Consider the following 11,310-nt stretch of genomic DNA (forward strand, 5'->3'; position numbering starts at 1 on the left):
CCGAGGCAGGCAACCAGGCAGGCTCGGCCCAGAGGGATGCGGCCCCAATTCCCGGGGGGAAGGCGAAGCCGGCGGACCCCACCTCCGGGAAGTGACGTCACGGGGCGAGCGGCGCTGGAGCAGGGGCCGGCCGGAGCGGGGCGCGCGCAGCATGGCGGAAGCGGAAGGGAGTTCGCCGCTCCTGTTGCCGCCGCCGCCACCCCCGCCCGGGATGGCGGAAGTGGAGGCGCCGACGGCGGCCGAGACGGACAAGAAGCATTTCAGCGGCTCGGGCAGCAGCGCCATGGACGTGGACCGGAGCCGCTTTCCCTACTGCGTGGTGTGGACGCCCATCCCGGTGCTCACGTGAGTCTCCCCCGGCTTCCGCCCGGGGACGGGGAGAGTTGGGCGTGTCCGGCCCGCACCCCTCGCCCAGTCACCAGAACCCCTCCATCTACGCGTTGCCAATTTCTGTTGTCGGATGGGACACGCTTCTCGCCCTCGTTACACACCTGGTCTAGTCAGGGAGAAAGACAATTGTAGACCCGCGGAAAAGGTTCTGTGGCTGGGAAGCGCAGGACCTGTGGGCGTACCGAAGAGGGGCCCCTCACCGGGTCTTAGGAGGCCTCTTCATTCATTCAGTACTTCATTCATTCATTGGGCAAATGCTTGCCGATCACTTCCTATACGCAAGACTGAGTCCAGAGGCGGGAGTGGGAGTGTGGCTGGGACCACACTGCCTCCTGAGATGTCAACATTGAAAAGGCCCCCAGAGATCTGGGAGTTCAACCTTTTGTCTCGTAGATGATGAAGTTGGAGATCACACACTATTTCAGTTGCAAAGCGAATTTAGGTCCCAGGGTATCTGTCTCCCAAAGCAGTGTTCCTTCCATGGCCTCGTCCTTTGTCGGGAGAGAGCGCAGGTGCTCCTGTAGTCCCGCCGCCTTTCAGGGAGGAGGAGCTCCTGGGTCGGGGGAGCTGGTTTGCTCTCCTACTTCAGCCTCGACAACTGATAAAAACCACCCCCACAGTCCTACACAATTGGCCAAGCTCTTTTCACACCCATTTTCTCTGAATTTCACAGTCATTTTCTAAGGTCGGGATTTCTCAGATGATGAAGCTGAGCTTCCTCTGTCCTATTAGAGGTCTTGGTCAGGTTCACACACTAGTGAGCAAAGGCATCTCAGACTCAGTCTTCTGACTCCATAACATGCTTTCTTTTGACTACCTCCCCTCACCTGATGAGATAAATTTGTTCCCTCTATCATAAACAGCCAAGTGGTGTGGAGAAGGGATCATTTTTTTGGCCTTATATGTTGATGATCCAAAAATGACTTTAATTTTTGTATTATGTTAAAATACTTCATTTGTTTGTGTTTTCAAATGCTTATGCATTTGTTTAAAAGCATCCAAGTCTGAATCCTTTAAAAGTAAAAATTTTAAGAAAGTGTGTTCATTCATTCATTCATTCATTCATTCATTCAGTGTTCTTGTAACACATTTGCTGAGTGACTCCTTTGTCCCCAGAGTAGTTCTAAGTGATAAAGATATAAAGTGACAAGCAGATATGATCCTTGCTGTCCTAGAGTTTAAATCCTGGTGAAAGGAGATAGACAGTAAACAAGTAAGCTAATAAGAGAACTTCTGGTAGTGATTAGTGCTATGCAGAAAATACAATGTTAAGGTGAGAATAACTGGAAGGGATAATCAGGGAATATATTGGTTTTACTAAAAACATGTCTTCTTTCCTTAAGATCTCTTCGATTTTTTCTTGTTTCCAGAAACACATTCATAGAGTCCTCTGCTCTTCAGAGAGCTGATAGCAACATGAGGTGGAGGCGCCATGATCCCCAGTCAGCTGGGCCAGGAGCAGCTCACACCCCATTTCTGTTCACATCTATGTGCATGTGTTCATCAGATAAATAAGCCATAGCTCCCCTGTCAAACCTCCAGCAGGAAGGGGAGACAGATGGACTAACCATCGTAGTGCATCGTGGTGATTGCTGACCTAGAGTGCAGAGCTAGGTATAGATGTGGCACAAGGAACTGTCATCCGTTTTTTGGAAAGGAGATCAGAGAGGAGGCAACTGAATCCAAAGATCTGTCCACCCCCTCAGAGATGTTGATAATTCTGCGTGAAAAGCCAGATAATAGCTACTGCTGCTAATAAAAGCAGCTAAGATTGGATGTGTACTCTGTTCTGGACTCTGTTCTAAACCTTTTCTATTCATTACCTCATTCAGTCCTTACGTCAACCTAATGAAAATAGATATGTCATCCCCATTTTGTAGATGAGGAAATAAAGGCTTAGAAGCCAGCGTGGGGCTCTTTCCACTGAGATAGTCTACCTTACCAGGTAGAGCTTTCCAGGGTCAATAATTCCTTCCCTCCCTCCCTCCCTCCTTCCCTCCCCCCTTCCTTCCTTCCTTCCTTCATCCCTCCATCCATTCATTCATCCATCTATAGTTATTGAGGATCTATTATGTACTAGGTCCGAGTAGACAGCAGTGCGCAAAGCAGCTTTGGAGCTTGCCTCATGGAGCTTCCAGACTGACAGATCCTTGGAGAGTTTCTTCTCTGTGGCTTCCCTAAGCTCAGGGCTCTGCTGTTGTCTTCAGACTTTACGCTGATTTCCGGCATAGCTGTGGTATGTGGGTTACTGGTCAGACCCAGACCTTCTCCCCAACCAGATGAAAGGAACTGGGGTGGCGGTGGGGGGTGGAGGGGATGTTCTGAGAGCAGGGTCTGAAAAGCCAGAGGAGCTACTTTCCCATAATTCTGAGTGTCCATCCTGTGGCCACTATAGCTCTTTAGCAACTTATTCTATGCCAGTCCAGCCAATTGGATAGTAGGTATTTCTCGAACACCTCATGGTAACACCACTGAGCAACTACCAAATGCAAGGAAGTGTGTTAAGCACTTTGCAAGTATAGCCTGTGTAATCTTCACAGTAGCCCCCGCATTGAGGTAATTATTACTATCCACCTCTCACTTACAAAGTTGGGAATAAGTAACTTGCTCAAAACAAAGTCAAGACTCAACCCAGCTCTGACTTCAGAGCCTGACTCCACTCTTAAATTCAGGACATTCGTGCATTCATCATTTATCAGTCACTGGATTCTTAGCTCCAGCTGCATGCCAGGCACTGCTCTGGGGACTATAATAAATAAGAAAATCCCGACTCTCTTGGAGTTTATATACTAGTGGGGAAAGACCATAACCGTGTAAGTAAACGATTAATTTCAGATAGTGGTCGATACTATGTAGAAATTAAAGCAGAGAAATGAGATCCGGGGTTCGTGGGGTGGTGTGTGGCTACTCTAGAAGGCATGGGCAGGGAAGACCCCCCCCCCAAGTGGACAGTTAAGCTGAGGCCTAAATGATGAAAAGCAGCCAGCTGTGCAAAGCTCTAGAGGAATAGTGTTCCAGATGGAGGCAAATGCAAAAAGAGCATTGAGGTGGGAAGATTTGGTGTGTTTGACGACCAGAAGCAGGCAGTGTAGCTAGAAGGAGGGGTGAGGTGATTTCAAGGGATAAGCAGGGCCAAACTGTTGGGAGTTTTACGTGTAACAGGAAGCCATTAATGGCTGTGAAGCAAGGGAATGATGGAACTTGAATTATGTTCTCAAGAGACCATTCTGGCCACACCATCCTTTCAGATGCCCAGGCAGCAGACCTAGGAAGGCCTCTGTCCCATCGGTCATAAAACTGCCCGGTGTTCCTTTTAAGGATCTCTCTTTTTTTTTTTTTTTTTAAGATTTTATTTATTTATTCGACAGAGATAGAGACAGCCAGCGAGAGAGGGAACACAAGCAGGGGGAGTGGGAGAGGAAGAAGCAGGCTCATAGAAGAGGAGCCTGATGTGGGGCTCGATCCTAGAACGCCAGGACCACGCCCTGAGCCGAAGGCAGACGCTTAACCTCTGTGCCACCCAGGCACCCCTAAGGATCTTTTTAATTCATCTGCTTCTTACCACCTTACCACCGACACTCTGGTTAGGATCACCATCATCTCTTGCCAGTATTCCAGAATAGCCTCTGAACTGGCCACTCTCTTCCTTCCATTCTTGTCCCCTCACATTCTCCAGACACATGCAGCCCTTAGCTGCTTTGGAGTTCTGCTTTCTGCCCGATGCCTTCCTGTCCTTTCACAGGTCAGGGCTAAAAGTTACCTCCTCTGTGAAGTTTTTGCTAACTGCTCCAGCCCCTAATAATCGCTTCCTTGAGCTGCACCTCCAGGTTTTGCTTCCCCCTCCTGCGCAGGGTGCAGCTTTGAAACCAGCACTTGGCCACTGGCCCGGGAATGAGTCCTTTTTTTCCCCCCTGGGAGTCCTTGAACTGGACCAGTGTGTTCAGCACTGAGGCCCTGTAGCACTCTGGTTCTCACGCTGCAGATAGATCAGAGGCTTCTATATGTTTTGCATATTGGGGTCCAAGTGAGATTTGGTTTTTTAAAAATTTGGACTTTAAGTTCCTGGAATACACTGTGATTTTGTCCTTATTGATACCCTTCTACCTACTGTTACTTCATTTCCTCTGAGCAGCCTTCCCTGAAACCCTCCTCTACACACACAGATTGTTCTTTTATGTTTGTTGTTGTTTTTTTTTTAAGATTTTATTTATTTATTTGACAGAGAGCAAGAGAGAGAGAGAGAGAGCACAAGCAGGGGGAAAGGCAGGCAGAGGGAGAAGGAGAAGCAGACTTCCTGCTGAGCAAGGAGCCCAACTTGAGGCTCGATCCCAGGACCCTGGGATCATGACCTGAGCCAAAGGCAGACGCTTAACCAACTAAGCCACCCAGGCGCCCCCACAGATTGGCTTAAATGCCTCCCCCTCATTTTTTTTTTCAACTTTCCTACTGAGATATACACTGTAAAGTGGATGATCTTAAGTATATGGCCCGGTGAATTTTTGCGTATGTACATACCCATGTCACCCAGGTGAAGATAGCATTTCCAGTACCGAAAGGACTCCCTTGTGCCAGTTAGCTCTGCCACAGAAATCACCCCTTTTTTGCCCTTGAGCACCATAGATTAGTTTTACCTCTTCTTGTAGTTTGTATAAGCAGAGTATTATGCATGGATTTCCGTGGGAAGTTTCTTTCACTCATGTCTGAGGATATGTGTTGTGTGTAGCAGAGATGCGTTCTTTGTTCACTGTTACGTACTATTTCATTTCATGACTATACCCTAACTTCCTTATTCATTTTACTAGTGTTGGACACATGGATGATTTCTAGTTATTTTTAAAATCAACTTTATTGGGAGACGTGGGGGGGGAGGGGTTAAACAGGTGCCGGGTATTAAGCAGGGCAGGTGTTGTGGTGAGCACCGGCCGTTGTGTGTAAGTAACGAATCACTAAATGCTACACCCAAAACTAATATTGCACTGTATGTTAACTAGCTGGAATTAAAATAAAAACTTGGAGGGGGATTCAACTTTATCAGGGTATGATGTATATACAGTAAAGTGCATACATTTGAAGTGTGCAGCTCAGTGAGTTTTGACAAATGTTGTTTCCAGCTGCGCTGCACGGAGGTGCTGTGGATTTTCTTGTCCCTGGCGTCGGTGTGCAGAAGCATTTGTTTCTGTTGGGGGTGCGTGCTGAAGTGGGGTTGCTGAGGCACAGAGCAACTGCCAGGTTTTGAAGGCTGTAGAAACAATTCCGGTTGCCCCCCATCCTTCCCACACTCCATGTTACCGTCCTTGGGGTTTAGCCATTCTGTGGGGTGCAGTGGTATTCCACTGTGCTGTTCATTTGCTCTCGCCCCTCTTCTGTGCCTCCCCAGCCCACTGGCCACCCTGATTGGCACTCATTGCACGACATTATATTCACACATTCTTACACTGGAAGGAGTGTCCCCAGCATCTAACCAGCCTGAAAGATCCCCTGAGCTCTGCCCCTTCCCTGTCCTTTTTTTCCCAGGTGGTTTTTCCCCATCATCGGCCACATGGGCATCTGCACGTCCACAGGAGTCATTCGGGACTTTGCCGGCCCCTACTTTGTCTCGGTGAGTTCCCATTCACCCCCCTCTGGTGGGTTCCAAGGCTTCAGTGGAAGGCTGGCTTGTCTGCCTGAGGCAGCTTTCCAGTCTCCCTAAGGCCCAGGAGAATGCAGGTACCAGACAGTCCTGGCCCTGGCCCTCTGCTCTTTACCAGTGTTTGACCCCTTTCCCGCTTCTCTTGCCTCCAGGACAGGCCAGGAGGGCAGTGTGGCCTGAAGGATTCTTAAGTAACTGACCCAGTCCTTTGCCCACCCCTGGGGTACCAAGACATGGGTAGGGGTTAGAGGCAAGAGTGGAGAGTCAGACCATCCAGGAACCACATCTCTGGACCTTGAGAAGGTGGGAGTCACAAGGTGGGGACACGGGAGGCTGATGTGGTTCCTTGGGTGTGGCCATGGAGAAGAGGGGGTGGGGCTTAGAGGATGAATCAGCTGTGCTCTTAGGTCTGTTTCCTGGGGATGTGCCCCAGATGGGTGCAGTGGGCCTGCTTAATACCCGGCCCCTGTTTAAGCGATCCCCCTCCCCTCGTCCCCCAACATCCTGCATGTTGCCAGGCTGGAGCTTCATCTTCATTGAAGGCTGGAGTGGAGAGATGTGATGGTACCATGACCATCTTAACATGACAAAGGTCTTTTACTCTTATATATTTTTATGGTAATTCATCTTTGACCAGCTCTGTCAGCTGGGTCTTCCTGATTTTGAACCCAGAATCTGCCCCTACCCTTATGTGGCAGATCTAGGGCTTGGGTGAAATATGTCCCTCCTCGGAAGCCTCTCAAGCCTCCTCCTCAACCCCCAGGCCTGCTCTGAATGATGCAGTCAGGCTGCCAGACACAGAGAAGAGCCCCCTGTGGGCCACTACTGTCGGGTCAGAAGGTCAGAGGGTGTTGTCATTTATACCACAAAGGAAACTGCCTCTCTGTGATCACTCAGAGGTTGGCCAGAGAACTTGGAGAAAATGAGGGCCAGAGAGGGTGAGAGAATTACCTGGGAACCACACAGAGGGGCCATCATGGCTGGCACTCCAAGTCCTTGGTTTCCGGGTGCAGCACCCTGGGCACTCCTGCCATGATGCTGCCTTCTCCCAGAAAAGATGCTGTGCCAGCCCCAGAGCAGGGCCCAGACCCCACTTCTGCCCACCTGACCTACCCCCTTCTTAGTCACTGCACTTCCACCACTGACCATGTCCGTCTGCCAGGCTAGATGCAGGTTCTCCACTGACTCCTGCTCTTGTCCTTAACAGGAAGACAACATGGCCTTCGGGAAGCCTGCCAAGTAAGTGATGAGCACCCATGTGACTAGCCCTAGGGCCAGGCCTTCTGGGACACAGTGGGAGTCAGCACCCTGAGGACGGGATGAAGGGAAGGATAGGCAGGCTCCACCAGGGCATACAGCCTGTGCCAAGCATCTCATGCACCAGCCCTTGGCTGGGTTTTTACCCACAGACCGTCGAGACTTTGCCTCAGCTCTGCGAGGTTGTATTCAGCTCCATTGGAAGGATGAGGAAAGAGAAGGGGCTGGTCATGATCACACAGGAAGTGGCAGAGCTGAGATTCACACCTAGATGTCTCATTCCAAAGTCTAGATTCTTCTGCCCCGCGGGAGTGAACAAGTCATTTAAGATGTAAAGGAGGTACTGCTTGGACTTGGCTGGAAAGTTTTGGTTAGAATAAAAGTAATCAGGCCCTCTGGGAGCTATGGCTATGTTTGGCTGTTTGGAATTTTTGGTCTTCGTTCGTTCTTTCTTTCTTTTTTTTCTCTTTTCTTTTCTTTTTTCTTTCTTCTTTCTTTTTTTTTTAAGTAATCACTGTACACAACATGGGGCTTGAACTCAAAACCCCCAAGATCTAAAGTCATATGCTCCACTAACTGAGCCAGCCAGGCACCCCTTCATTTTTTCAGTCTTGGGGGCCCACTCAGCTGTGGGCCTGGTGACAGCACCTCAGTCATCAGTATGCTTAGAACAGCCCCTGTGGTCTGAGGCTGCCCGGCTAAGTCACGCCCAAGGGGGCGTTGGTATCCTGCACAGCGGAGGCAGCCTGGAGCTGGCTCCCTGACCCCTGCTGACTTCCACAGGCAGGTGGGAATGTGGGCCAGGGACCTCTGGGCTAGAAGGCTGCTTTTTGGGGTCAGCTTTTAAGGGCACCCGTTTCTAGGCAGGAGCCCCTGCCGCTGGAGACCCCCTGGGACCTCCCTTGTTCGGCACCACCGCTGTCACCCAGCTTGAGGCCTATGAGCTTTTAGCTCCACAGGCTCTTCTTCCACTCACCCCAGTCTCCCTTGTGGGAGGGGGAGGGACAGAGAGCATGCTGCTTGTGAGTAAACTCAGAGTGACCGTCCCCCACCCCGCGGCCCCGCCTGCATCTCCTGACCCTGTTCCTCCCTCGGACTCCGCCAGCAGTGCCCAGTCACTTAACACCCCGTCTGCGCCTCTCTCTGTTCACGCTCTGCCCTCTGCTGTGCGTGGCCAGCCCCTCTTCTTTCACACTAGACGCAGATGGCACCCCAGAAGCCTCTCATACCCCCCAAATGAGTTAGTCCCTACCTTCCCCAGCATCCACGTGGCACTGAGCACGTCATACTGTGTTACGGGTATCCATTCTGTGGCTCTTGCCCTGGACTGGCCTCACCCCTGCAGCCTCCGCACCCACTCAGGACCCTGCCCAGAGCAGGCGTCAGGAACATTTGTGAGGCTGAGTGACCGTAAGAGGAGAGCCAGTACCCAGCACCCCCTCCATCCCCCCAGGTACTGGAAGCTGGACCCTGCTCAGGTGTACGCTAACGGGCCCAACGCGTGGGACACAGCTGTGCACGACGCCTCCGAGGAGTACAAGCACCGCATGGTAGGTGGGCTGCTCCTGAGAGCAGGCCCCGGGGTGGGAGGTCCCCCACAGCCCAGCCTGACCCAGCCCTTCCCACGTTTCTAGCACAGTCTCTGCTGTGACAACTGCCACTCACATGTGGCGTTGGCCTTGAACCTGATGCGCTATAACAACAGCACCAACTGGAACATGGTGACGCTCTGCTTCTTCTGCCTGCTCTATGGGAAGTACGTCAGGTGAGCCGTGCACCCGCCGCTCACCCCTGGGCCGGCTGTCTCCCAAGGATCCCGTCAGGGCCATCTGTGGAGTCCTGCAGCGAACAGGGACGAAGCAGATGCTGGTTGGAGCCGTGAAGGTTCTAGAGTAACTAGCTGAGTTCCTGGTGGAGAGGAAGGTGACTGCTGAAGTCCAGCTCCACCTGGGTCCAAGCCCAGGTCTGTGCGATCTCAGCCACCTCCCTTGGCCTCTCTAAACTGCAGCTGCCCTTGGTAAAATGGAGGTGATGAGTCTGGCTCCTTGGAGAGGCTGGGAACCCACAGAGCCCAGTGCTCAGGTCAGGCGAACATGGAGACCCTCAAAGGAGAGGGTGGTGACTGCCCCACAGGATCCTTTCCCACCCTTCATCAGAGGCAGGGTTCTGGGCAGGTTGGCCTTCGCGGTGGCCTGGGAGGACCTTTGAAGCCACAGCCTCAGCCCGTAAGGTCAAAGGCATTATTCCAATTCGCAGGTAAAGGGAGCTCAGAGAGGTTGCGTGACGCACCCACCTGGGAGCCAGCACGCGCCTGGTCTCGCCGGGCCTTCTCTCCAGGCTTCCTGCCAGCTGCGTGCATCATTAAGAGCTTCTGAAAAAGAGGCCCCTAGGGGGTCTTTTTTTTTTTTTTTTAAGTCCAAAAGCCTTTTTAGAGGTCCCCAGAGACACTGTGGTCACACAGAGACTGAGGCAGAGCCCTGACTCCTAGCCCCTCAGCTGCAGCCGCCACATCGCGCTACCTCTTGCTGATCCGTCCCCTCCCAGTGAGCCTCATTAGAGGGCAGCCCTGGCTTCTGCACCGAGACTGAAGACCTCCCCAGAGAGGTGATTGTGGATGGGGCAGTGAGGCCCAGAGAGGGTGGACACATCTCTTTACTGCCCAATGAGGTGTCACATGTCTACCAGGAACCCAGAACAGCCCCTGCCCAGGACTGTAATTGGTGGCCCCGCATAGTCGGTGTCGAGCCAGGTTGGGCCTCTTCCCTTGACTGACCAAGGCTGGGGGTGAAGGAGTGGTTCCAGGAGCTTCCTTAGGGGCAGCAGCCCCATCTGGGTCGGTGGGCAGACAGGGCTCTGTGAAATACACCCCACTCATTGGGCTCTTCCCATTCGGACGCCCCTCTTTCCTCTCTGTCAGTGTCGGGGCCTTCGTGAAGACCTGGCTGCCCTTCGTCCTCCTCCTGGGCATCATCCTAACCGTCAGCCTCGTCTTCAACCTCCGGTGATGGCCGCCTCATGGCCCTGAACCCACCAGGTTCCTGAGGAGGCAGTCGCCACCCCTTTTGGTTCCAGATTCTTTCTTCTCACCCCAAAAGGCAGGGATGGCTTTGCTGGTTTTGATGCAGGGGTCTGGGCTAGATAGGGTGGAACAAGGGCTGAGTGTGGGGCGGGGGGGTGTGCTTGTTGTGTCTCACCAGTCACTAAGAAGCTCCCTGTCCCCTCCTTCCCAGGCTTGTGACCCCTGCCCTTGAGGCACCCTCTTTGTTCATCTGTTGGAAAGGCCTTAGCTTCCCTCTGTAGAGCTGCTCCTGCCACTGCCTGCTGGGCTCCCTCTGCCTCAGCCCAGTGCCCGGTGGGGAAGGGGAGCACATTTGGACCACCGGACAAGGCAGCACAGGGGCCAGAGCTGGATTTGGAGCGCATCTGCCTGCCAGGGCTCTGGTCCCAGGGTGGGTGGAGTACACTAAGAAGTCTACAGAAGCTGAGCTGCCCTGGGACCTTCCCCACTAGCCTCTAGAATGGTCTAGTAGGGCTGGATGAGCCCCCAGTCACATGTCTGCTGGAAGCTGCACTAGGGGCAGTTTGCGCCCCATCTCCTGGTGTCCTCCAGCCCATGCAGCCCCTGCTTCCTCCTCTCCCTGGGCTTCCCAACACGTGAGCCCATCTTCCCCTGTAGTTGGGGGCCGGGGCTCCCCCAGCCAGCCTGGGGAGATGAGTGATGCTGACATGCCCAGAGTGACCCCCTGTAGACCAGAGCAATGTAAACAGTGCTTGGCTCCGGCCCCAGGTATGGGCCTCACACGGGCACACTGGTGATGGCGCCCCGTGGGTCCAGGATGCCGGGGGCCATCAGAGCAGCCAGCGCCGTCAGGGAGCTGGAGGGGAGCTATTCCTCCCACCTGCCACAGCTCCCCTTAACCTCAAGTTGTGGGAAGGGCATGTGCGGCCCCTCACCCCTGCTCGGTGGATTCCTTGCGCAGGGCTCCCTGGTCAGGGCAATAAAGAGTTTGACTCCAGACAGTGTCTTGTCCTTT

General features: G+C 52.8%; 1 protein-coding gene across 1 annotated transcript; it reads left to right on the top strand.

Moving 5' to 3' along the window:
* Positions 1-100: 100 nt before the first annotated feature.
* Positions 101-11,292, top strand: TMEM222 (transmembrane protein 222). The gene is made up of 6 exons (XM_002913316.4): positions 101-345; positions 5,905-5,989; positions 7,227-7,258; positions 8,730-8,826; positions 8,911-9,041; positions 10,194-11,292. Exons 1-6 carry the CDS (start codon positions 152-154, stop codon positions 10,279-10,281), a joined length of 627 nt encoding a protein of 208 aa, XP_002913362.2. The 5' UTR covers positions 101-151; the 3' UTR covers positions 10,282-11,292.
* Positions 11,293-11,310: the final 18 nt, after the last annotated feature.

The sequence above is a fragment of the Ailuropoda melanoleuca genome, chromosome 2 (genome assembly GCF_002007445.2).
Source record: "Ailuropoda melanoleuca isolate Jingjing chromosome 2, ASM200744v2, whole genome shotgun sequence".
NCBI classification, from domain to species: Eukaryota; Metazoa; Chordata; class Mammalia; order Carnivora; family Ursidae; genus Ailuropoda; species Ailuropoda melanoleuca.